This window comes from Emys orbicularis, chromosome 14 (genome assembly GCF_028017835.1).
Source record: "Emys orbicularis isolate rEmyOrb1 chromosome 14, rEmyOrb1.hap1, whole genome shotgun sequence".
NCBI lineage: Eukaryota > Metazoa > Chordata > Testudines > Emydidae > Emys > Emys orbicularis.
The window spans coordinates 45204629-45232466 of NC_088696.1; the positions used below are offsets into that span (position 1 = coordinate 45204629).

The 27838-nt window shown below is 50.3% G+C and overlaps 1 protein-coding gene across 1 annotated transcript; it reads right to left on the minus strand.

The window, feature by feature from the left end:
• On the minus strand, positions 1-26894 carry LOC135888818 (C-signal-like). The gene is made up of 6 exons (XM_065416603.1): positions 26683-26894; positions 25280-25331; positions 24461-24648; positions 4171-4329; positions 1855-1974; positions 1-114 (listed from the first exon to the last, which is right to left on the minus strand). The coding sequence occupies exons 1-6, from the start codon at positions 26827-26829 to the stop codon at positions 1-3; spliced, it is 780 nt and encodes a 259-aa protein (XP_065272675.1). The 5' UTR covers positions 26830-26894.
• Positions 26895-27838: the final 944 nt, after the last annotated feature.

Below are 27838 nucleotides of genomic sequence, written 5' to 3' on the forward strand. Positions count from 1 at the left end.
TCACCAGGGAAGAACTTTCCCTTCCCAGCTCACAAAGGCCCCGTTGTCCTTCTCGGAGAGCGTAGGGAGCACGTTCAGGATCCCTTGGACACTTGCATCCACCGTCAGCGGGGCCTGCACAGGGCAAGGGAGAGTGAGGGGGAAGAACTTGCCCTAGGGGGCGGCCAAGGACACCTTATGAACAGGGAAAAGACCAGGATCGGCTCCGGGGCTGGCCCAGGGGAAGGGATCTAGAGCCTTGCAACCAAACTGGAACCTGAAGGGACCCAACTACAGGTGTCAGATTTGGGTCAGGTGGGGTCTGAAAACAACCTGACTGTAGGAGGTCAGACTCACCCCTGCGGTGCCTCCTGCTGGTCTTCCAGGGAATTAGCTCACCAGCCTCTGGAGCACCCTCTGCAGGCCGGTGATCTACCTTGTCCTCTTCACTGGCCCCCGTGTCCCTTCCAGGACCCCGGTGCCCCTTGCTCTGGATGCTGCCCCTGGCAATACCCACACACGCTAGGTCTCCCCTCCCAGGGGAACCCCCACCCACTAACCCCACCTCACAATAAGGCCACTGCCAGTCACCAACTAGCCCCCACTCTCTGGGACAGACTGCAGTATAGGCCACTCATCATCGGCAAGGTTGGGTTTGGACCTGCTGCCTTGGCCTAGCCCTGGGCTACCCTCTGCAACCCCCAGTACCCCTTAGCCTTCTCCTAGGCTGCAGCCTGGGGCTTTCCAGGCTGGAGCTCCCCAGCCTTTCCCCAGCCCTGCTCCACCACAGGTACCCTGTCTAACTCCCTGCAGCCAGACCCATCTCTCTCTGAAGGCAGAGAGAGACTCTTGAGTTCCTGGCTCCCAGCCTCTTTATACAGGCCATCTGGGCTCTGATTAGGGTGTGGCCCAGCTGCAGCCACTTCCCCCAATCAGCCAGGGTTTTACCTTGCCCTGCCCCAGCCCTCTGTAGGGCTTTTCCAATCCCTCAAGGCAGGAGCGGGTGTCCACCCCACTACACTGACACACTCTGGCTGGGGTCTGGTGGTCTCTCGTTACCTTCTCCTGCCATGGGATTGGTGAGGTGGTGGCTGCATTTCTGTGCTCCTGCTGGCCACCACCACCTCACCGCGCTGTGCATGCTGTCGAGCGAGTGTGCTGATTACTGGCAGCCCCTCTCCCCTGGCAGCACACATTGCACAGCAAGGCGGTGGTGGCTGGCATGAGCAGGGCATACAGCCACTGCCATGCTGACCCCACGGGCGTGAGGCAGCTGGAGACAGGTGGCTGGCATGGGGTGTGTGAAGGGGAAGCCCCCACCAGGCCGAGCCCCAAAGACAAGGTGGCAGCAGTGGCATAGACACAGGTTCAGGGGCAGTGTCAGGTTCAGATTGGATCTGGTTTCAAAACAACTTGACATTCTTGGACTGGTTTGGGTCTAGTTGGGCTTAAAATTTGTCTGAAACTATCAGATTTGGCCTGGTGCTGGTCCAGGCCGCTAGGTGCCCATGGGTGAGGCCAGGATCTCCCTGGGGCCAGCCGAAACCATGAGGGGCCAACCCAGGTCACTGTCCCCTGATGCTGGTGCCCATGATGACCAGCTCCCAGCTCCCCATGGCAGCAGCTCTGCTGACGTTTGCTTTGCGATGCCAGGAGCCGGAGGAACCAAGGAAGTGGCAGCAGGGGGATCAATGCCCAGGACACAGTGCTGAATCCCCAGGAGGTGAGAGCCGATGACAGGCTCATTGCGACAGTTTTCCGCCATACAGGTCGGAAGTGGAGGGGGCGACAGGTTACGGCGTAACCATTCCCCCTACGATGAACATCTGCCCATGACATGAGGCTACAACTGGCCTCTCCTAGCAAGGTATATACCGTGAAGGTGGGTGAGCTCCCCATGTCAGTCTGCACCCAGCCAGGATGGACAGCGATGCTCAGGATCCCGTCTCCTCTATACCCCAAGGATTGGCACTTGGTGAGCATGTTCAGAGCAGCCTGTGGGCGAGACACACCATGAGCAGAGACAGCAGCACATGGGGAAGGGGAATGAGCCCTACAGGAAATGATCCCAGATCCTGAGGGCAGGGAAGGGAGAGACAGACAAGGGGGTGAGGACCCTGGTGTGAGCTGCAGTCTCTGATGCTCTATGGGGACAACAAGGTGCTCTCGGGGGCATGACCATAGGGAAGGGGATGTAGCTGTACTTCAATGAGCCACAGCTACTGTGTGGCTTCAGGGGAGCTGTGACAGCTGAGTACAAATTAGAGCAGTGCTGAAGCTGCTCTAGGTTATGCATGATCTGGGGGGGGGAGCAGAGGGAAGTGTAAATGTGGCATCAATTCTCCCCCTCCCCCCCCCCAGGTTTCACAAGGGACAACAGAGGATATGGTCCCCTCGATTTAAACCTAGTGACGGTCTCTCAACTGGGTATATTTGCCCCTAGGAAGGGCTATAATTAATTATTTTTGAAAACTCATGGCGATCGGGGGAGGTCCCGGATGACGGGAAAAAGGCTAATGTAGTGCCTATCTTTAAAAAAGGGAAGGAGGAGGATCCAGGGAACTACAGGCCAGTCAGCCTCACCTCAGTCCCTGGAAAAATCATGGAGTGGGTCCTCAAGGAATCAATTATGAAACACTTAGAGGAGAGGAAAGTGATCAGGAACAGTCAGCATGGATTCACCAAGGGGAAGTCGTGCCTGACTAACCTAATTGCCTTCTATGAGGAGATAACGGGCTCTGTGGATGAGGGGAAAGCAGTGGATGTGTTATTCCTTGACTTTAGCAAAGCTTTTGATACGGTCTCCCACAGTATTCTTGCTGCCAAGTTAAAGAAGTATGGGCTGGATGAATGGACTGTAAGGTGGATAGAAAGCTGGCTAGATCGTCGGGCTCAACGGGTAGTGATCAATGGCTCCATGTCTAGTTGGCAGCCAGTTTCAAGCGGAGTGCCCCAAGGGTCGGTCCTGGGGCCGGTTTTGTTTAATATCTTTATTAATGATCTGGAGGATGGTGTGGACTGCACTCTCAGCAAGTTTGCCGATGACACTAAACTAGGAGGCGTGGTAGATACACTAGAGGGTAGGATACAGAGGGACCTAGACAAATTAGAGGATTGGGCCAAAAGAAACCTGATGAGGTTCAACAAGGACAAGTGCAGAGTCCTGCACTTAGGACGGAAGAATCCCATGCACAGCTACAGACTAGGGACCGAATGGCTAGGTAGCAGTTCTGCAGAAAAGGACCTAGGGGTCACAGTGGACGAGAATCTGGATATGAGTCAGCAGTGTGCTCTTGTTGCCAAGAAGGCTAACGGCATTTTGGGCTGTATAAGTAGGGGCATTGCCAGCAGATCGAGGGACGTGATCGTTCCCCTTTATTCGACATTGGTGAGGCCTCATCTGGAGTAGTGTGTCCAGTTTTGGGCCCCACACTACAAGAAGGATGTGGAAAAATTGGAAAGAGTCCAGCGGAGGGCAACAAAAATGATTAGGGGTCTGGAGCACATGACTTATGAGGAGAGGCTGAGGGAACTGGGATTGTTTAGTCTCCAGAAGAGAAGAATGAGGGGGGATTTGATAGCAGCCTTCAACTACCTGAAGGGGGGTTCCAAAGAGGATGGAACTCGGCTGTTCTCAGTGGTGGCAGATGACAGAACAAGGAGCAATGGTCTCAAGTTGCAGTGGGGGAGGTCTAGGTTGGATATTAGGAAACACTATTTCACTAGGAGGGTGGTGAAGCACTGGAATGCGTTACCTAGGGAGGTGGTGGAGTCTCCTTCCTTGGAGGTTTTTAAGGCCTGGCTTGACAAAGCCCTGGCTGGGATGATTTAGTTGGGCATTGGTCCTGCTTTGAGCAGGGGGTTGGACTAGATGATGTCCTGAGGTCCCTTCCAACCCTGATATTCTATGATTCTATGAATAGCTGTATAGTGGCCCTCCCCTGTCTGGGGGGAGACTGGCTAGTCTAGTGCTGAGGAACCCCATGCGCCTCCCAGTATGAGGATTTCCCTGATGGGATACACACATGGTGGAAGGTTCCTCACTGAAGGGGAACTGCGGGAGCTGCGCTGAATTCCGGGCAGTTGAACAACAGCTGGTCCCACCCTACACAGCGGTGGAAGCTAAAATGGCTGAGCAGGAGGGCGGAGAACATGGGGAAAGCACTGAGTGACACTGAGCACGTCCTGTACCTTGCTGCAGCGATAGGAGATAGCTTGACCCACATGCCAGATAAAGACATTCTGGATGGAGCCAGCCTCGCTGGACATGTTGACAATGGCCGCCTTGCTACAGCTCAGCCCTTTCTGGTTGCTTCCCTGGGCAGCCTTCTTCAGCAAGGGCAGGAACGCCTGGGCAATGGGGAGAAAAGAGCACCCCTGGGGTCAGCTTAGGAGAAAGGAACCCGGGTTGTGAGGCAGTGGCACTGGAACAGAGAGGGCCAAGGGGCCGTGGCCCTCCCACTTTTGAAAGTGGACGGGTCTGGCTCATTCACTTTTTGCCACGGGCCCAGTCCCCTGCTCCTCCTCTTCCCCCGAGGCCCCGCCCTCTGGCCAGGCTGGAAGCTGGAGCCTGGCCGGGTAAGGGTGGACTGGGGAGCCACGGACCCTCCACCTGCCCAGGGTGGGGTGGGAGGTGGTGAGAGCAGCCACCGGCCTGTGTCCCTGCCCCTCGGCCTCCCCACCCAGGGCAGATGGAGGGTCCGCGGCTACCCACAGCTGCCGAGGCTCTTACCAGGGCCCGGCTGTGGCTCTTCGGTCACCGAGGCTCCGCCCCAGGCCAGGCCAGAAGCCGGAGCCAGGTTGGGGTAAGGGTCATGGGGGCAGCTGTGGGCCTTCCACCCGCACCGGCTCCCCAGCCCAACTACGGCTTCCGGCTTGGCTGGGAGGCGGGGCTTTGTGGGGAAGAGAAGGGGCAGGAGCAGAGCCATGGAGGGGGCGAGGCCTTGTCACCCCCCCAATTTTAGGAAGAATCCGTTGCCCGTGTTGTGAGGCTCCTCACCACCACCTGCCCTTAGTGTGAAGCAGTCTTGTCTGTACCGGCTGTGGAGCAGCTTCCTGAAACCACCAGCCTCTGGCAACACAAACCCGGCCTTCCAGGCCTCCATAGGCCTCGCTCTCTATACAGGTTAGTGATAGACACACACTGACTCCAGAGCCCTCCGAGTATTCCCTGCAGTGTCCAGCCCCTTGGCCACTGGCAGAAATACCAGGCCTGCTGTTCCCAGAGGAAAGGACGCACCAGCCAGTAAGATTCAGCTCAGGATCATCACTTTGCTTAGCACCCTAGCACTTAGATCTATCTATAGTGAAAACAAGGATATGTTTATTATCAAAGAACAGAAAGTCAGTGAGTGAGAGTAAGAATTTTGGAAACAAATGGTTACATAGAAAACAAAATCAATAACACACTTTCTAGAGATGAAACTTAACTAGCAAGTCTCCTCCTGTCTAAAGAAGCTTGTCTCACCCAAAGTTCTCTCCAGTGTTTCCAACCAAGCCTGGCTGGGATCCCTTTTTCATGAAGCAAACTCCCTGCCTGTTTACTTCCTCTGTGAAGGATTTCACCATGTCTTCTTTGTCCCCCAAATATACTCAGGCAAACCTTTGATGTGCACCTTAAGATGGTGTACACATGGACACACCCACACACGCCGCTTGTGTTTTCCTGTTACTTTTCTGTCTTTGAAGGTTTCACAATCCTTCATTAGCATTCAGTTCAGACTGGTGAGAGGAGACCCACTGGGAACTATACAATACTTTAAAAGAACAGGAGTACTTGTGGCACCTTAGAGACTAACAAATTTATTAGAGCATAAGCTTTCGTGGGCGACAGCCCACTTCTTCGGATGCATCCGAAGAAGTGGGCTGTCGCCCACGAAAGCTTATGCTCTAATAAATTTGTTAGTCTCTAAGGTGCCACAAGTACTCCTGTTCTTTTTGCGGATACAGATTAACACGGCTGCTACTCTGAAATCATACAATACTTAGTTTCCATGGAAACTGCCAGGTAGATAAACATTTCTTTTCTGACAAGAAACCAGTGTACGGACATAACTCCTTATCCAGCATCTGTATGTGCATTTCACAATTATATTGACGCCCAGGGTGACACCGACTTTTATTGGAGACCTCACATGCCACTCTTTGGTGAACAAGAATGCACACACCAGACTCATCAGGACCCTGTAATCTCTTGCCAGTTGGTGTTATGAGGTTTCTGTGTCACTGTGGGTGCCCTGCACCTGAGGGTCAAGCTCTTGGCTTGGCCTGCCTACACTTTGGACCCATGTCATCTGCCACTTCTGGGGAGGTTCGGAGGAAGCAGTCACTGCGTTGCTCAGCCGCAGCTCAGCACACACTGCACTACATTCACAGTTAAGTGAGACTCATCTCGTGAACTGCATCTAAGGAAGGCTGAGCTGCTGCTGAATCGGGAGCTGTAGGCGGAGGAAGAGTCCAGAGAGGCCTGGGAGCCTTAGACAGAATCTAACAAGCAATAGATGCATTTGGCAAAGGAGGGAAACTCACCCCTGAGAATCCCCTTCCTACTACTCTACTGGGGACTATTTATTGAAGAGAGAGGGTATGCTACAGAACCCCCCGCCCCTTTTCTTTAAGTAATTATTCTACTGGGGACTATTTGTCATGGAGAAAGGATACACTGGAAACCATCACCACCCTTTGTTTTAAGGGAATGGAATCTACTGTGGGAGCTGGACTCTACTGGTTTGGATCCCCACGAAGGGCAGAGCTAGGGGTAAATCCACAAAGGGATTTAGGTGCCTAACCTCCAGATTTAGACACCTAATTCCCAGTTTTAGTCATTGCTGTGATCCACAAAACCACCGCTCGGCTGCTGCCTAATTGTGCAGGTGCCCAACTTTCTGCTGTAAAAGTTCCCTAGGCCCCCAAGTTTCTCATTCTGACCATGCGCCCTGTAGCCTCACTCCCCGCATCCAGACACCATCTCCTGGCTGAGCTCCAGAGCGATCCTCAAACCCAGAGAAGACAGGCATTCCTCCACTTACCTTGCCTGCGGGGCCCGATCCGGTGGGCATGCTCAGAGGCCACTTAACTCCACACAAAATGGCGGGGGGGGAGGAGATAGAGACCTCTCTTATAAGCTAACTCGGGCTTTGTGCATCTGTGACAGCGTATACCATAAGGCTTTATGGGGGGGTGTTTATAAATGTATGTATGACATAACTGAAATATGTTTTGTGCTGCCTGTGCCATGTAACATATCTCCGTAAAGGTTATGGTCTACTATATCTATTCATCCTATTTGTACATATATATCATTTTCTACTTCAGGTTAAGAATATGGGCTGTATGCTTGCTTGATTTCTAAGTAAGCTTTGGGAGGCATTTGGTCAGCTTCTTTAGGAAGGAATTCGCCAGGTTAAGTACCTGATCAGGAAACACTTGGGGAACGATGCATCTTGGAATGCTCCAATCCACATGAGAAGTCTTCCTGGAGACATGCAAGATACCATGTGGACAATGGCGTCGGCCTGTAAAGACTGAGTCATGCAGGGGCATGTGACTTGCCCAGGTGACTCCAAAACTCCATCTTGGAGCTGGACTTTGCATAGGAGGGAGGTCTCCACCCACAAGAGAGAGAGTCTATTTAAACCTGTGGGAGACCCCTCCATAGGGGTCTTCAGCTGGCTAAAGAAGGAGCCTCTCCACCCCCCCCCCCCCCAGGATACTTGGAGGAAACTGAAACAAAGGACAGTAACTGCAGGGGTTGTGAGAGATTGCTGGACCCAGGCTAAAAGGAGATTAGCCTGTAAAAGGGAGCATTCTGGAACTGGTGAGGAACTTATCTGTATTTAGTTTGATTAGACATAGATTTGCGCATTTTATTTTATTTTACTGGGTGACTTACTTTGTTCTGTCTGTTACTACTTTGAACTACTTAAATCCTACTGTCTGTATTTAATAAAATCACTTTTGATTTAGTAATTTACTCAGAGTATGTATTAATACCTGGGGGAGCAAACAACTATGCATATCTCTCTATCAGTGTTATAGAGGGCGAACAATTTATGAGTTTGCCCTGCATAAGCTTTATGCAGGGTAAAACGGATTTATCTGGGTTTAGACCCCATTGGGAGTTGGGCATCTGAGTGCTAAAGACAAGCACACTTCTATGAGCTGTTTTCAGGTAAACTTGCAGCTTTGGGACAAGTGATTCAGACCCTGGGTCTGTGTTGAAGTGGACTGGAGTGTCTAATTCAGCAAGACAGGGTGCTGGAGTCCTGAGCTGGCAGGGAAAACAGAAGCAGGAGTAGTCTTGGTACATTGGGTGGCAGCTCCCAAGGGGGTTTCTGTGATCCAGATAAATCCGTTTTACCCTGCATAAAGCTTATGCAGGGCAAACTCCCAAAGCTGCAAGTTTATCTGAAAACATCTCATAGAAGTGTGCTTGTCTTTAGCACTCAGATGCCCAACTCCCAATGGGGTCTAAACCCAGATAAATCCGTTTGACCCTGCATAAAGCTTATGCAGGGCAAACTCATTGACAGGACAGTGCAGGGAGGAGGGGTACTTCCAAATATGGGAGAGGCAGAGCCAGGCCTCTGTCTGGCTGAGGACAACAGGCTCCCAGGGGTGGGGGCAGGGGAGATGCAGTCAGTGCCCAGGGACGGGGACGCTATCTCAAGGGTTGTCTGTCAGGAATTTGCAGCTAGACAAAGGGCGGACCCCTCCCTTGAAAGTATAAGAAAGTGTATCTCGGAGGGAACTCCAGGAAGGGAGGGGGGGAGAAGTTTTTTGAAGAGGACGGGAAACTGTACAGGCAGGCCCCTGTAGGGAAAAACCAGGGTCCCGGTCAACCCTATAAGCAGTTGGTTGTACCCAGCCAGCACCGGGGGGAATTAGTGCTGGTAGCGTATGACAGTCCCTTTGCTGGTCACTTGGGGGTACAGAGGACATATGACAGGCTGAGGAGGAATTTCTACTGGCCAGGGATACAGAATGATGTGAGGGATTATTGTAGGACTTGTGCGTTGTGTCAGGCGAGGAAGAAGCCGGGGGGACCCCAGAAGGCTCCGCTGCGTCCCTTGCCCATCATCCAGGAGGCATTCCAAAGAGTGGCAATAGACATAGTGGGTCCTATGCCACGCCCCACCCGGAGAGGGAACAAGTATATCTTGGTGGTAGTAGACTTCGCCACTCGGTACCCTGAGGCAATTGCACTGTCTAACATAGAAGCCGAGACAGTGGCAAGAGCTCTGCTCACCATATTCAGCAGAGTGGGCTTCCCTAAGGAGATTTTGTCTGATCGGGGGGCAAACTTTATGTCGCAGTTGTTCAATGAGCTATGGAAGGTGTGTGGAGTGAAACAGCTTAAGACGGCCCCCTACCACCCACAGGCCAATGGGCTGGTGGAAAGAGTCAATGGGACCCTAAAATCCATGTTGGGGATGTATGCCAAAAAAAGGGGCCAAAGTTGGGATGAACTATTACCGTTCCTGCTGTATGCCTACAGGGAGGTACCCCAAGAGTCCACAGGCTTTTCTCCATTTGACCTTCTGTATGGGAGGAAAGTGAGGGGACCCCTCGATCTCATTAGGGATACCTGGGAAGGATGCAACACGGTAAGGGAGGAACCCGTGACTGAGTATGTCCAGAGGTTCAGGAGGGAGTTGAAAGACATGATGGAGATTGTACAGAACAACCTCCAGAGCAGTCAGGCCAAGCAAAAGGCGTGGTATGATAAAAATACTTGTAAACGCACTTTTGATGTAGGAGATTTGGTCATGGTACTCGGCCCTGCCAAAAAGTTCAAGATGCAAAACTCCTAGGAGGGGCCCTTTGAAGTGGTGGAAGTGGCGAATGAGGACACTTATAAAGTTAAAAGGCCCCTGGATGGTGCGGTACCCCAATTGGTACATGTAAACAGACTCAAGGCCTATCACAGCAGAGTGGCCGAGGTAAACATGATCTGTTGTGTCGAAGGGGAAACTGAGGCACACCCACTCACTGATCTGATGGCTGAATGCCAAGACGGGTCGTCCCTTGAAAGTATAGAAATCTGTAGTGAGCTGACACCACTCGAAAGGAGGGAAGCGTTGTCAACACTGCAGAAGTACAGTGAGGTATTTTCCAACAAACCAGGGAGGACGCACTTGCTGTCCCATAGGATCCTCACGAAAGGGGCTCAACCTCCTCCTTCCAGGCCTTATAGGGCCACCGGCAAGGTGAAGGAGCAAATTCAGGCTGAGATACAAAGCATGTTGGACTTGGGGGTGATTAAGGATTCCGACAGTGCATGGGCTTCCCCTGTGGTCTTGGTCCCCAAAAGAGATGGCACCGTTAGATTTTGTGTAGACTATAGAAAACTCAATGCTGTCACTGTAACAGATGCATACCCCATGCCAAGAATTGATGACATGCTGGATGTGCTGAGTCAAGCCAAGTACCTTAGTACCTTTGATCTGACCAAAGGTTACTGGCAGATCCCTCTGGAGGGAGAGGCACAACAAAAATCAGCTTTTATCACGGACATAGGGCTCTATGAATTCACAGTGTTACCTTTTGGTCTGGTAAATGCGGGTGCCACCTTCCAGAGACTGGTCAACAGAGTGTTAAATGGCTTGCAGCATTATGCTAGGGCATACATAGATGACATTGCTGTATTCAGCAACACGTGGGGTGACCACAGAGAGCACCTGGAAGTCGTGCTATCAAAGCTCAAAGAGGCTGGGCTAACTGCGAAGCCCTCCAAGTGCAAGATAGGGGCAGCCAAAGTCCCTTATCTGGGGCACTGGGTGGGGGGGGGGTAAAATATCCCCCGACCCTCTTAAGGTGGAAGCCATCGTGAAATGGCCTGTACCCCAGACTAAAAGGCTTGCTTGATTTCTAAGTAAGCTTTGTGGGGCATTTGGTCAGCTTCTTTAGGAAGGAATTCGCCAGGTTAAGTACCTGATCAGGAAACACTTGGGGAACAATGCATCTTGGAATGCTCCAATCCACATGAGAAGTCTTCCTGGAGACATGCAAGATACCATGTGGACAATGGCGTTGGCCTGTAAAGACTGAGTCATGCAGGGGCATGTGACTTGCCCAGGTGACTCCAAAACTCCATCTTGGAGCTGGACTTTGCATAGGAGGGAGGTCTCCACCCACAAGAGAGAGAGTCTATTTAAACCTGTGGGAGACCCCTCCATAGGGGTCTTCAGCTGGCTAAAGAAGGAGCCTCTCCACCTCCCCAGGATACTTGGAGGAAACTGAAACAAAGGACAGTAACTGCAGGGGTTGTGAGAGATTGCTGGACCCAGGCTAAAAGGAGATTAGCCTGTAAAAGGGAGCATTCTGGAACTGGTGAGGAACTTATCTGTATTTAGTTTGATTAGACATAGATTTGCGCATTTTATTTTATTTTACTGGGTGACTTACTTTGTTCTGTCTGTTACTACTTTGAACTACTTAAATCCTACTGTCTGTATTTAATAAAATCACTTTTGATTTAGTAATTTACTCAGAGTATGTATTAATGCCTGGGGGAGCAAACAACTGTGCATATCTCTCTATCAGTGTTATAGAGGGCGAACAATTTATGAGTTTGCCTTGCATAAGCTTTATGCAGGGTAAAACGGATTTATCTGGGTTTAGACCCCATTGGGAGTTGGGCATCTGAGTGCTAAAGACAAGCACACTTCTATGAGCTGTTTTCAGGTAAACTTGCAGCTTTGGGACAAGTGATTCAGACCCTGGGTCTGTGTTGAAGTGGACTGGAGTGTCTAATTCAGCAAGACAGGGTGCTGGAGTCCTGAGCTGGCAGGGAAAACAGAAGCAGGAGTAGTCTTGGTACATTGGGTGGCAGCTCCCAAGGGGGTTTCTGTGATCCAGATAAATCCGTTTTACCCTGCATAAAGCTTATGCAGGGCAAACTCCCAAAGCTGCAAGTTTATCTGAAAACAGCTCATAGAAGTGTGCTTGTCTTTAGCACTCAGATGCCCAACTCCCATTGGGGTCTAAACCCAGATAAATCCGTTTTACCCTGCATAAAGCTTATGCAGGGCAAACTCATTGACAGGACAGTGCAGGGAGGAGGGGTACTTCCAAATATGGGAGAGGCAGAGCCAGGCCTCTGTCTGGCTGAGGACAACAGGCTCCCAGGGGTGGGGGCAGGGGAGATGCAGTCAGTGCCCAGGGACGGGGATGCTATCTCAAGGGTTGTCTGTCAGGAATTTGCAGCTAGACAAAGGGCGGACCCCTCCCTTGAAAGTATAAGAAAGTGTATCTCGGAGGGAACTCCAGGAAGGGAGGGGGGGAGAAGTTTTTTGAAGAGGACGGGAAACTGTACAGGCAGGCCCCTGTAGGGAAAAACCAGGGTCCCGGTCAACCCTATAAGCAGTTGGTTGTACCCAGCCAACACCGGGGGGAATTAGTGCTGGTAGCGCATGACAGTCCCTTTGCTGGTCACTTGGGGGTACAGAGGACATATGACAGGCTGAGGAGGAATTTCTACTGGCCAGGGATACAGAATGATGTGAGGGATTATTGTAGGACTTGTGCGTTGTGTCAGGAGAGGAAGAAGCCGGGGGGACCCCAGAAGGCTCCGCTGCGTCCCTTGCCCATCATCCAGGAGGCATTCCAAAGAGTGGCAATAGACATAGTGGGTCCTATGCCACGCCCCACCCGGAGAGGGAACAAGTATATCTTGGTGGTAGTAGACTTCGCCACTCGGTACCCTGAGGCAATTGCACTGTCTAACATAGAAGCCGAGACAGTGGCAAGAGCTCTGCTCACCATATTCAGCAGAGTGGGCTTCCCTAAGGAGATTTTGTCTGATCGGGGGGCAAACTTTATGTCGCAGTTGTTCAATGAGCTATGGAAGGTGTGTGGAGTGAAACAGCTTAAGACGGCCCCCTACCACCCACAGGCCAATGGGCTGGTGGAAAGATTCAATGGGACCCTAAAATCCATGCTGGGGATGTATGCCAAAAAAAGGGGCCAAAGTTGGGATGAACTATTACCGTTCCTGCTGTATGCCTACAGGGAGGTACCCCAAGAGTCCACAGGCTTTTCTCCATTTGACCTACTGTATGGGAGGAAAGTGAGGGGACCCCTCGATCTCATTAGGGATACCTGGGAAGGACGCAACACGGTAAGGGAGGAACCCGTGACTGAGTATGTCCAGAGGTTCAGGAGGGAGTTGAAAGACATGATGGAGATTGTACAGAACAACCTCCAGAGCAGTCAGGCCAAGCAAAAGGCGTGGTATGATAAAAATACTTGTAAACGCACTTTTGATGTAGGAGATTTGGTCATGGTACTCGGCCCTGCCAAAAAGTTCAAGATGCAAAACTCCTGGGAGGGGCCCTTTGAAGTGGTGGAAGTGGCGAATGAGGACACTTATAAAGTTAAAAGGCCCCTGGATGGTGCAGTACCCCAACTGGTACATGTAAACAGACTCAAGGCCTATCACAGCAGAGTGGCCGAGGTAAACATGATCTGTTGTGTCGAAGGGGAAACTGAGGCACACCCACTCACTGATCTGATGGCTGAATGCCAAGACGGGTCATCCCTTGAAAGTATAGAAATCTGTAGTGAGCTGACACCACTCGAAAGGAGGGAAGCGTTGTCAACACTGCAGAAGTACAGTGAGGTATTTTCCAACAAACCAGGGAGGACGCACTTGCTGTCCCATAGGATCCTCACAAAAGGGCTCAACCTCCTCCTTCCAGGCCTTATAGGGCCACCGGCAAGGTGAAGGAGCAAATTCAGGCTGAGATACAAAGCATGTTGGACTTGGGGGTGATTAAGGATTCCGACAGTGCATGGGCTTCCCCTGTGGTCTTGGTCCCCAAAAGAGATGGCACCGTTAGATTTTGTGTAGACTATAGAAAACTCAATGCTGTCACTGTAACAGATGCATACCCCATGCCAAGAATTGATGACATGCTGGATGTGCTGAGCCAAGCCAAGTACCTTAGTACCTTTGATCTGACCAAAGGTTACTGGCAGATCCCTCTGGAGGGAGAGGCACAACAAAAATCAGCTTTTATCACGGACATAGGGCTCTATGAATTCACAGTGTTACCTTTTGATCTGGTAAATGCGGGTGCCACCTTCCAGAGACTGGTCAACAGAGTGTTAAATGGCTTGCAGCATTATGCTAGGGCATACATAGATGACATTGCTGTATTCAGCAACACGTGGGGTGACCACAGAGAGCACCTGGAAGTCGTGCTATCAAAGCTCAAAGAGGCTGGGCTAACTGCGAAGCCCTCCAAGTGCAAGATAGGGGCAGCCAAAGTCCCTTATCTGGGGCACTGGGTGGGGGGGGTAAAATATCCCCCGACCCTCTTAAGGTGGAAGCCATCGTGAAATGGCCTGTACCCCAGACTAAAAGGCTTGCTTGATTTCTAAGTAAGCTTTTTGGGGCATTTGGTCAGCTTCTTTAGGAAGGAATTCGCCAGGTTAAGTACCTGATCAGGAAACACTTGGGGAACAATGCATCTTGGAATGCTCCAATCCACATGAGAAGTCTTCCTGGAGACATGCAAGATACCATGTGGACAATGGCGTCGGCCTGTAAAGACTGAGTCATGCAGGGGCATGTGACTTGCCCAGGTGACTCCAAAACTCCATCTTGGAGCTGGACTTTGCATAGGAGGGAGGTCTCCACCCACAAGAGAGAGAGTCTATTTAAACCTGTGGGAGACCCCTCCATAGGGGTCTTCAGCTGGCTAAAGAAGGAGCCTCTCCACCCCCCCAGGATACTTGGAGGAAACTGAAACAAAGGACAGTAACTGCAGGGGTTGTGAGAGATTGCTGGACCCAGGCTAAAAGGAGATTAGCCTGTAAAAGGGAGCATTCTGGAACTGGTGAGGAACTTATCTGTATTTAGTTTGATTAGACATAGATTTGCGCATTTTATTTTATTTTACTGGGTGACTTACTTTGTTCTGTCTGTTACTACTTTGAACTACTTAAATCCTACTGTCTGTATTTAATAAAATCACTTTTGATTTAGTAATTTACTCAGAGTATGTATTAATACCTGGGGGAGCAAACAACTGTGCATATCTCTCTATCAGTGTTATAGAGGGCGAACAATTTATGAGTTTGCCCTGCATAAGCTTTATGCAGGGTAAAACGGATTTATCTGGGTTTAGACCCCATTGGGAGTTGGGCATCTGAGTGCTAAAGACAAGCACACTTCTATGAGCTGTTTTCAGATAAACTTGCAGCTTTGGGACAAGTGATTCAGACCCTGGGTCTGTATTGAAGTGGACTGGAGTGTCTAATTCAGCAAGACAGGGTGCTGGAGTCCTGAGCTGGCAGGGAAAACAGAAGCAGGAGTAGTCTTGGTACATTGGGTGGCAGCTCCCAAGGGGGTTTCTGTGATCCAGATAAATCCGTTTTACCCTGCATAAAGCTTATGCAGGGCAAACTCCCAAAGCTGCAAGTTTATCTGAAAACAGCTCATAGAAGTGTGCTTGTCTTTAGCACTCAGATGCCCAACTCCCAATGGGGTCTAAACCCAGATAAATCCGTTTTACCCTGCATAAAGCTTATGCAGGGCAAACTCATTGACAGGACAGTGCAGGGAGGAGGGGTACTTCCAAATATGGGAGAGGCAGAGCCAGGCCTCTGTCTGGCTGAGGACAACAGGCTCCCAGGGGTGGGGGCAGGGGAGATGCAGTCAGTGCCCAGGGACGGGGACGCTATCTCAAGGGTTGTCTGTCAGGAATTTGCAGCTAGACAAAGGGCGGACCCCTCCCTTGAAAGTATAAGAAAGTGTATCTCGGAGGGAACTCCAGGAAGGCGGGGGGGGAGAAGTTTTTTGAAGAGGACGGGAAACTGTACAGGCAGGCCCCTGTAGGGAAAAACCAGGGTCCCGGTCAACCCTATAAGCAGTTGGTTGTACCCAGCCAACACCGGGGGGAATTAGTGCTGGTAGCGCATGACAGTCCCTTTGCTGGTCACTTGGGGGTACAGAGGACATATGACAGGCTGAGGAGGAATTTCTACTGGCCAGGGATACAGAATGATGTGAGGGATTATTGTAGGACTTGTGCGTTGTGTCAGGCGAGGAAGAAGCCGGGGGGACCCCAGAAGGCTCCGCTGCGTCCCTTGCCCATCATCCAGGAGGCATTCCAAAGAGTGGCAATAGACATAGTGGGTCCTATGCCACGCCCCACCCGGAGAGGGAACAAGTATATCTTGGTGGTAGTAGACTTCGCCACTCGGTACCCTGAGGCAATTGCACTGTCTAACATAGAAGCCGAGACAGTGGCAAGAGCTCTGCTCACCATATTCAGCAGAGTGGGCTTCCCTAAGGAGATTTTGTCTGATCGGGGGGCAAACTTTATGTCGCAGTTGTTCAATGAGCTATGGAAGGTGTGTGGAGTGAAACAGCTTAAGACGGCCCCCTACCACCCACAGGCCAATGGGCTGGTGGAAAGATTCAATGGGACCCTAAAATCCATGTTGGGGATGTATGCCAAAAAAAGGGCCCAAAGTTGGGATGAACTATTACCGTTCCTGCTGTATGCCTACAGGGAGGTACCCCAAGAGTCCACAGGCTTTTCTCCATTTGACCTTCTGTATGGGAGGAAAGTGAGGGGACCCCTCGATCTCATTAGGGATACCTGGGAAGGATGCAACACGGTAAGGGAGGAACCCGTGACTGAGTATGTCCAGAGGTTCAGGAGGGAGTTGAAAGACATGATGGAGATTGTACAGAACAACCTCCAGAGCAGTCAGGCCAAGCAAAAGGCGTGGTATGATAAAAATACTTGTAAACGCACTTTTGATGTAGGAGATTTGGTCATGGTACTCGGCCCTGCCAAAAAGTTCAAGATGCAAAACTCCTGGGAGGGGCCCTTTGAAGTGGTGGAAGTGGCGAATGAGGACACTTATAAAGTTAAAAGGCCCCTGGATGGTGCGGTACCCCAATTGGTACATGTAAACAGACTCAAGGCCTATCACAGCAGAGTGGCCGAGGTAAACATGATCTGTTGTGTCGAAGGGGAAACTGAGGCACACCCACTCACTGATCTGATGGCTGAATGCCAAGACGGGTCGTCCCTTGAAAGTATAGAAATCTGTAGTGAGCTGACACCACTCGAAAGGAGGGAAGCGTTGTCAACACTGCAGAAGTACAGTGAGGTATTTTCCAACAAACCAGGGAGGACGCACTTGCTGTCCCATAGGATCCTCACGAAAGGGGCTCAACCTCCTCCTTCCAGGCCTTATAGGGCCACCGGCAAGGTGAAGGAGCAAATTCAGGCTGAGATACAAAGCATGTTGGACTTGGGGGTGATTAAGGATTCCGACAGTGCATGGGCTTCCCCTGTGGTCTTGGTCCCCAAAAGAGATGGCACCGTTAGATTTTGTGTAGACTATAGAAAACTCAATGCTGTCACTGTAACAGATGCATACCCCATGCCAAGAATTGATGACATGCTGGATGTGCTGAGTCAAGCCAAGTACCTTAGTACCTTTGATCTGACCAAAGGTTACTGGCAGATCCCTCTGGAGGGAGAGGCACAACAAAAATCAGCTTTTATCACGGACATAGGGCTCTATGAATTCACAGTGTTACCTTTTGGTCTGGTAAATGCGGGTGCCACCTTCCAGAAACTGGTCAACAGAGTGTTAAATGGCTTGCAGCATTATGCTAGGGCATATATAGATGACATTGCTGTATTCAGCAACACCTGGGGTGACCACAGAGAGCACCTGGAAGTCGTGCTATCAAAGCTCAAAGAGGCTGGGCTAACTGCGAAGCCCTCCAAGTGCAAGATAGGGGCAGCCAAAGTCCCTTATCTGGGGCACTGGGTGGGGGGGGGGTAAAATATCCCCCGACCCTCTTAAGGTGGAAGCCATCGTGAAATGGCCTGTACCCCAGACTAAAAGGCAAGTCCAATCCTTCATAGGCTTGGCAAACTATTACAGGAGGTTTGTGGTGGGGTTCAGTGACGTTGTGTCCCCAATCACGGACTTATGTAAAAAGCATCAACCTAATAAGGTCATTTGGTCAGAGGCATGCCAAAAAGGCTTCAACAAGGTAAAAGCACTCCTGTCTGCGAAGCCTGTGCTGGCCAGCCCTGACTTCGAAAAGCCTTTTGAGTTGTGCACTGACGCGTCAGACACAGGGTTGGGTGCTGTGCTGATGCAGACAGGGGAAGACAGTAATAAGCACCCCATTGCCTTCCTGAGCAAAAAACTGTCCCCGGCCGAACAGAATTACTCTGTCATAGAGAAGGAATGCTATGCCATTGTGTGGGCCGTCAAACAATTAAGACCTTACCTTTTTAATAGGAGGTTCAGAATTCTAACTGACCATTCGCCTTTAGTATGGCTTCACCGAACTAAGGGCACCAACTCCAAACTGCTACGCTGGAGCCTGGTCCTACAGGAGTTTGACATGGAGATTACTCATATTAAAGGAAAGGAGAACTGGGTAGCAGATGCCCTGTCCAGAAAAGAGGAACTTTAGGTATACTGCCTCCGCCATGGACAGTGTCCAAGTCTCTGGCAGTAAGTTCAGGGGGAGGGTGTGACAGCGTACCCCATAAGGCTTTATGGGGGGGTGTTTATAAATGTATGTATGACATAACTGAAATATGTTTTGTGCTGCCTGTGCCATGTAACATATCTCCGTAAAGGTTATGGTCTACTATATCTATTCATCCTATTTGTACATATATATCATTTTCTACTTGAGGTTAAGAATATGGGCTGTATGCTTGCTTGATTTCTAAGTAAGCTTTGTGGGGCATTTGGTCAGCTTCTTTAGGAAGGAATTCGCCAGGTTAAGTACCTGATCAGGAAACACTTGGGGAACAATGCATCTTGGAATGCTCCAATCCACATGAGAAGTCTTCCTGGAGACATGCAAGATACCATGTGGACAATGGCGTCGGCCTGTAAAGACTGAGTCATGCAGGGGCATGTGACTTGCCCAGGTGACTCCAAAACTCCATCTTGGAGCTGGACTTTGCATAGGAGGGAGGTCTCCACCCACAAGAGAGAGAGTCTATTTAAACCTGTGGGAGACCCCTCCATAGGGGTCTTCAGCTGGCTAAAGAAGGAGCCTCTCCACCCCCCCAGGATACTTGGAGGAAACTGAAACAAAGGACAGTAACTGCAGGGGTTGTGAGAGATTGCTGGACCCAGGCTAAAAGGAGATTAGCCTGTAAAAGGGAGCATTCTGGAACTGGTGAGGAACTTATCTGTATTTAGTTTGATTAGACATAGATTTGCGCATTTTATTTTATTTTACTGGGTGACTTACTTTGTTCTGTCTGTTACTACTTTGAACTACTTAAATCCTACTGTCTGTATTTAATAAAATCACTTTTGATTTAGTAATTTACTCAGAGTATGTATTAATACCTGGGGGAGCAAACAACTGTGCATATCTCTCTATCAGTGTTATAGAGGGCGAACAATTTATGAGTTTGCCCTGCATAAGCTTTATGCAGGGTAAAACGGATTTATCTGGGTTTAGACCCCATTGGGAGTTGGGCATCTGAGTGCTAAAGACAAGCACACTTCTATGAGCTGTTTTCAGATAAACTTGCAGCTTTGGGACAAGTGATTCAGACCCTGGGTCTGTGTTGAAGTGGACTGGAGTGTCTAATTCAGCAAGACAGGGTGCTGGAGTCCTGAGCTGGCAGGGAAAACAGAAGCAGGAGTAGTCTTGGTACATTGGGTGGCAGCTCCCAAGGGGGTTTCTGTGATCCAGATAAATCCGTTTTACCCTGCATAAAGCTTATGCAGGGCAAACTCCCAAAGCTGCAAGTTTATCTGAAAACAGCTCATAGAAGTGTGCTTGTCTTTAGCACTCAGATGCCCAACTCCCAATGGGGTCTAAACCCAGATAAATCCGTTTTACCCTGCATAAAGCTTATGCAGGGCAAACTCATTGACAGGACAGTGCAGGGAGGAGGGGTACTTCCAAATATGGGAGAGGCAGAGCCAGGCCTCTGTCTGGCTGAGGACAACAGGCTCCCAGGGGTGGGGGCAGGGGAGATGCAGTCAGTGCCCAGGGACGGGGACGCTATCTCAAGGGTTGTCTGTCAGGAATTTGCAGCTAGACAAAGGGCGGACCCCTCCCTTGAAAGTATAAGAAAGTGTATCTCGGAGGGAACTCCAGGAAGGGGGGGGGGGAGAAGTTTTTTGAAGAGGACGGGAAACTGTACAGGCAGGCCCCTGTAGGGAAAAACCAGGGTCCCGGTCAACCCTATAAGCAGTTGGTTGTACCCAGCCAACACCGGGGGGAATTAGTGCTGGTAGCGCATGACAGTCCCTTTGCTGGTCACTTGGGGGTACAGAGGACATATGACAGGCTGAGGAGGAATTTCTACTGGCCAGGGATACAGAATGATGTGAGGGATTATTGTAGGACTTGTGCGTTGTGTCAGGAGAGGAAGAAGCCGGGGGGACCCCAGAAGGCTCCGCTGCGTCCCTTGCCCATCATCCAGGAGGCATTCCAAAGAGTGGCAATAGACATAGTGGGTCCTATGCCACCCCCCACCCGGAGAGGGAACAAGTATATCTTGGTGGTAGTAAACTTCGCCACTCGGTACCCTGAGGCAATTGCACTGTCTAACATAGAAGCCGAGACAGTGGCAAGAGCTCTGCTCACCATATTCAGCAGAGTGGGCTTCCCTAAGGAGATTTTGTCTGATCGGGGGGCAAACTTTATGTCGCAGTTGTTCAATGAGCTATGGAAGGTGTGTGGAGTGAAACAGCTTAAGACGGCCCCCTACCACCCACAGGCCAATGGGCTGGTGGAAAGATTCAATGGGACCCTAAAATCCATGCTGGGGATGTATGCCAAAAAAAGGGCCCAAAGTTGGGATGAACTATTACCGTTCCTGCTGTATGCCTACAGGGAGGTACCCCAAGAGTCCACAGGCTTTTCTCCATTTGACCTTCTGTATGGGAGGAAAGTGAGGGGACCCCTCGATCTCATTAGGGATACCTGGGAAGGATGCAACACGGTAAGGGAGGAACCCGTGACTGAGTATGTCCAGAAGTTCAGGAGGGAGTTGAAAGACATGATGGAGATTGTACAGAACAACCTCCAGAGCAGTCAGGCCAAGCAAAAGGCGTGGTATGATAAAAATACTTGTAAACGCACTTTTGATGTAGGAGATTTGGTCATGGTACTCGGCCCTGCCAAAAAGTTCAAGATGCAAAACTCCTGGGAGGGGCCCTTTGAAGTGGTGGAAGTGGCGAATGAGGACACTTATAAAGTTAAAAGGCCCCTGGATGGTGCGGTACCCCAATTGGTACATGTAAACAGACTCAAGGCCTATCACAGCAGAGTGGCCGAGGTAAACATGATCTGTTGTGTCGAAGGGGAAACTGAGGCACACCCACTCACTGATCTGATGGCTGAATGCCAAGACGGGTCGTCCCTTGAAAGTATAGAAATCTGTAGTGAGCTGACACCACTCGAAAGGAGGGAAGCGTTGTCAACACTGCAGAAGTACAGTGAGGTATTTTCCAACAAACCAGGGAGGACGCACTTGCTGTCCCATAGGATCCTCACGAAAGGGGCTCAACCTCCTCCTTCCAGGCCTTATAGGGCCACCGGCAAGGTGAAGGAACAAATTCAGGCTGAGATACAAAGCATGTTGGACTTGGGGGTGATTAAGGATTCCGACAGTGCATGGGCTTCCCCTGTGGTCTTGGTCCCCAAAAGAGATGGCACCGTTAGATTTTGTGTAGACTATAGAAAACTCAATGCTGTCACTGTAACAGATGCATACCCCATGCCAAGAATTGATGACATGCTGGATGTGCTGAGTCAAGCCAAGTACCTTAGTACCTTTGATCTGACCAAAGGTTACTGGCAGATCCCTCTGGAGGGAGAGGCGCAACAAAAATCAGCTTTTATCACAGACATAGGGCTCTATGAATTCACAGTGTTACCTTTTGATCTGGTAAATGCGGGTGCCACCTTCCAGAGACTGGTCAACAGAGTGTTAAATGGCTTGCAGCATTATGCTAGGGCATATATAGATGACATTGCTGTATTCAGCAACACCTGGGGTGACCACAGAGAGCACCTGGAAGTCGTGCTATCAAAGCTCAAAGAGGCTGGGCTAACTGCGAAGCCCTCCAAGTGCAAGATAGGGGCAGCCAAAGTCCCTTATCTGGGGCACTGGGTGGGGGGGGGGTAAAATATCCCCCGACCCTCTTAAGGTGGAAGCCATCGTGAAATGGCCTGTACCCCAGACTAAAAGGCAAGTCCAATCCTTCATAGGCTTGGCAAACTATTACAGGAGGTTTGTGGTGGGGTTCAGTGACGTTGTGTCCCCAATCACGGACTTATGTAAAAAGCATCAACCTAATAAGGTCATTTGGTCAGAGGCATGCCAAAAAGGCTTCAACAAGGTAAAAGCACTCCTGTCTGCGAAGCCTGTGCTGGCCAGCCCTGACTTCGAAAAGCCTTTTGAGTTGTGCACTGACGCGTCAGACACAGGGTTGGGTGCTGTGCTGATGCAGACAGGGGAAGACAGTAATAAGCACCCCATTGCCTTCCTGAGCAAAAAACTGTCCCCGGCCGAACAGAATTACTCTGTCATAGAGAAGGAATGCTATGCCATTGTGTGGGCCGTCAAACAATTAAGACCTTACCTTTTTAATAGGAGGTTCAGAATTCTAACTGACCATTCACCTTTAGTATGGCTTCACCGAACTAAGGGCACCAACTCCAAACTGCTACGCTGGAGCCTGGTCCTACAGGAGTTTGACATGGAGATTACTCATATTAAAGGAAAGGAGAACTGGGTAGCAGATGCCCTGTCCAGAAAAGAGGAACTTTAGGTATACTGCCTCCGCCATGGACAGTGTCCAAGTCTCTGGCAGTAAGTTCAGGGGGAGGGTGTGACAGCGTACCCCATAAGGCTTTATGGGGGGGTGTTTATAAATGTATGTATGACATAACTGAAATATGTTTTGTGCTGCCTGTGCCATGTAACATATCTCCGTAAAGGTTATGGTCTACTATATCTATTCATCCTATTTGTACATATATATCATTTTCTACTTGAGGTTAAGAATATGGGCTGTATGCTTGCTTGATTTCTAAGTAAGCTTTGTGGGGCATTTGGTCAGCTTCTTTAGGAAGGAATTCGCCAGGTTAAGTACCTGATCAGGAAACACTTGGGGAACAATGCATCTTGGAATGCTCCAATCCACATGAGAAGTCTTCCTGGAGACATGCAAGATACCATGTGGACAATGGCGTCGGCCTGTAAAGACTGAGTCATGCAGGGGCATGTGACTTGCCCAGGTGACTCCAAAACTCCATCTTGGAGCTGGACTTTGCATAGGAGGGAGGTCTCCACCCACAAGAGAGAGAGTCTATTTAAACCTGTGGGAGACCCCTCCATAGGGGTCTTCAGCTGGCTAAAGAAGGAGCCTCTCCACCCCCCCAGGATACTTGGAGGAAACTGAAACAAAGGACAGTAACTGCAGGGGTTGTGAGAGATTGCTGGACCCAGGCTAAAAGGAGATTAGCCTGTAAAAGGGAGCATTCTGGAACTGGTGAGGAACTTATCTGTATTTAGTTTGATTAGACATAGATTTGCGCATTTTATTTTATTTTACTGGGTGACTTACTTTGTTCTGTCTGTTACTACTTTGAACTACTTAAATCCTACTGTCTGTATTTAATAAAATCACTTTTGATTTAGTAATTTACTCAGAGTATGTATTAATACCTGGGGGAGCAAACAACTGTGCATATCTCTCTATCAGTGTTATAGAGGGCGAACAATTTATGAGTTTGCCCTGCATAAGCTTTATGCAGGGTAAAACGGATTTATCTGGGTTTAGACCCCATTGGGAGTTGGGCATCTGAGTGCTAAAGACAAGCACACTTCTATGAGCTGTTTTCAGATAAACTTGCAGCTTTGGGACAAGTGATTCAGACCCTGGGTCTGTGTTGAAGTGGACTGGAGTGTCTAATTCAGCAAGACAGGGTGCTGGAGTCCTGAGCTGGCAGGGAAAACAGAAGCAGGAGTAGTCTTGGTACATTGGGTGGCAGCTCCCAAGGGGGTTTCTGTGATCCAACCCGTCACAGCATCACATTGTTCTTGCAGTGATTGTCTAGATGCTTAAAAGTTAGGGATTGAAACACTGAGTATTGCGAAGCCAGTCCATGTGTAGATCTTGGCCTATGGATTCATTTCTCAGGTGGTTAGAGTCCCACAATCATAGAATCATAGAAGATTAGGGTTGGAAGAGACCTCAGGAGGTCATCTAGTGCAACCCCCTGCTCAAAGCAGGACCAACCCCAACTAAATCATCCCAGCCAGGGCTTTGTCAAGCTGGGCCTTAAAAACCTCTAAGGCCCTGCAGCGTGTGGTGTAAACAACCAAGGCCCCCACATTGATCCAGTAACTAGAATCCAGGGGAAGGGAAGATTTCTGGCCTAAGCAAAATCAAACCCAAGTGCAGCCGGCGACATGCCCTTGGTCGGGGCTCTTACCTGGCTCACCAGCAAGGGTCCCGTCACATTTGTTGTGTACACCAGGGACATGCCCTCCAGAGTCTCAGACTCTAGTGTATTCTTCCTTACTATCCCAGCGTTGTTTATCAACAGATTCAGCCCCGAGCCTTTCAGATGCTCCTCAACTCTGACTGCTGCCGCCTTGATGCTGGCTGGGTCTGTAGTTTCTATAGAGACAGAGCAGGGGGTTCAGGTGCATGATTCCTCCTCCCTCATGTCATCCCATAGCACAGCCCTCACCCAGCGGGAATGAGAGGTAGGAGAGGGGGTGGAAGTTGGGAGGAAAAGTTGCTGCTGGGTCCAGAGAAGTGGAGTTGTAGTGGGGCAAGAATAGGAAAGGGTAATGATATTAAAAATAATTATGAGTTATTTGGACAATCTTAGTAGGAGATTTAAAAACCCTAAATGTATTGTGATTAGTGAATACTTCAGATGTGTGTAGTTGATCTAAATTAGACAAAGAACTGGAATGATCTAAAACTATTTTTGAATGCATTGTAGGTGAGAGAACTGATCAGCTGGATGCGTGAGGCTCCGTCCCAGAGGTGGGAATGCATGACAGAGCTGCCCATGTGTGATTGTCACATGAGGGGCCAGGTACATGGTGGCCCTGAGGCTTTCCCAGCAGGGCTCCCCACTCAAATCCGCCTTCTCTGGGGCTGGGTAAGGAGTCAATGGGCTCGAAGTGATTATTGACTCTGGTCCTGTTCTCCCCACTGAGATCTGGAGGGCAGGGAATGGGGACAAGGACAGGGACAGGGAATGGGGGAACAACATAACCCAGGGAAGGGAACCCACCTAGCACAACGATCACCAGGTTTGGATTCCTGGACACCAAGTTCTTCAATTGCTGGAAAAGAATAAAGTCGATGATTATTGACAGAGCCGCCACCCCTGGGTGATGGCCAGGCTGGGCAGCGTCCAGCTCCCTGCTGCTACCTGGGGCCGAGTCAATATCTTATTGCTTTGACTCTGCAAAGCCCCCACGTGCAGCATCCAGCTCTGGCTTTCTGCCTCTGTAGGAGGCGTCTGTCTGTCTCCTGAGCATCTAAAACACCATCATCTAACTCAGTGCGATCGAGTCAGGGACACAAACCATTTCCCTGTCAGTAACGCACCTGTGCTCCCTGTCCTCTCCCTCCATGCGCTCTGGGAGTCTGTGACGCCGGGGGCTGGTCAGGGCACAGGGACTGCGAGGAGCAGCCGGGACATTGTGAATGAGGACACTGGAGAGGAGCAGGGCCCTGGGGGGCAGGAAGCAGGTTTAGGAATTATATGGGAATGGGGGTCAGGAGTGAGGCTGAGTGGTGCAGAGACAGGGATGGGGTTGGGGGGCAGCTCCCCTACCATGGGGCAGTTGTGGGGAAGGGGAGTCCTCACTCAGGAGCCAGGGGAAGGCAGTGTGGCAGTGTTGCCAGCTCTCGTGAACTGGTTGTGAGTGAGGATTTTGGCGATGACACAAGAAGGAACTCTGATTCTGCAGTTTTCCAGGGTGGGCATGTGGGCAGAGCTCAGTGCAAGAGCCTGGGGGCTCAGAACACAGAGCAGCCCTGCCTCTATGTAAGCATGGCCCTAGAGCAGACAGAGGGTCTGGGGCAGGGGCAGACAAGGGAGGGGGGAGTCAGGGAAGTGGTGCCGTGGAGGCCTGAGCAGAGAAGTGCTGCTGCTGGGTCAGCACAGCCATAGGAAATGGATGGCAGTTCCCCTGTGTGAAGAAGGGGAGTGGAGTTGCCATCGGAGCAGCCAGGGAGTGCCGTGCATTTTGTGCGCATTAAAGATTGACTTTTCCACCCGAAATGATCCACGCACACATTGACAGAGGAATAGAGGGGAGTTACAAAGTCACAAGACAGACTAAAAAACTGATTTTGGGGGTCGGACGCATGATTTTGTCTCTCTTGAGGCCGGCAGTACTGGGTATGTTTACACCGCAATCACAACAGGTATACGCTGTACTTGCCGGCCCGGAACCCCTGGGGAATTACTCAAGGGCCAGCCTGTGCTGCCGCATCCTCACTGCTCTGGTACTCGAGCTACCTCTGGTAAAGCTAGCTCGGGTGTAGCTACAACCCTCAGGCTGGAGCTGTGTCTGCAATCCCCTCCTCCGGCACATTGATCTCGGAGCCGAAGGCGTCTTCAGATTCCCCTCCCTCCCCACCACCATGTACAGCTAACTCCATCTCACCTCGCCCCGTTCTCACCTGCGCTCGCTCTCCCTCTGGGTCCCGGCAGGTCGCAAAGACCCACTCGGGTGGGTTTGATTTCTCCAGAAACTGCTTGACGAGCTCCAGGCCGATTCCCCGATTGGCCCCAGTCACCAGAACGCTGCGGACATTAAAGCCAGCCATGGTCCCTCGCCTGCCTCTGCCCCAGCAGACAGTGCCTCTGCTGAGTGAGAGCTGGGCTAGTTCTAGCCCCCACTTCCCCTGCACCTGGGGTTATATAAAGGTAGGGCTAGGGAATGAGCTCTATGCTGCCATCTAATGGTGAGATGAGGTAAAGACCTCATTTGTTACCCATCATCTCAGGATGAACAGTTTAGTTCTTTTGGTTACTACTTATTGAAGTTTTGGGTGCAGGGCCTTTGAAGTGCTGGTCTCCTTATTGTGTGAGAGGGCAGCACAACTGTACTCAACACGCTCTAAGGAGTCACCACAACCATGATCTGTTTTCCACAGCTGGGCAGTGGTGTTGGAAACAAAGCAGGGAGAAACTGGGTGGGGGAAAGGCATATGCTTGTATGAGATATGAAAGTAAGGACTTTGCTCTAGAAATCTATGTGATGTTTAATTTTCTCTACAAAGTGACAATAAGACTGTGTGAACTGGGAAAGGTAAACTCTGGGGGGGGAGGGATAGCTCAGTGGTTTGAGCATTGGCCTGCTAAACCCAGGGTTGTGAATTCAATCCTTGAGGGGGCCATTTAGGGATCTGGGGCAAAAATCTGTCTGGGGATTTGTCCTGCTTTGAGCAGTGGGTTGGACTAGATGACCTCCTGAGATTCTATGGTAAGGATGTAGATCTGCGATTGTAGAGGCAATGACAAGTGGCCAGGTGCCTGTACTGTAGCCTGATTTGGGGTGTGTTAGTAATGTTGATTTAATTTATCCATTTAATTTTATTTAATTAATTTTACTTAGTTAATTAATAATATTAATAATTATTATCGATATTAATTAGTATGGGTTTAGGCTCACCAATTTGTTTGATCAGAAGATAAAAGTTCATCCTGAATCAGGCTTCACAGAGTTTATAAAAGGACCTTCGGGGGTATGACAGGAAGCTCACACTGAGACAGATATAGTTATAAAGACCTTTTATTAAAATCAATGAAATAGTAAGCAAATGGTAAAACAGT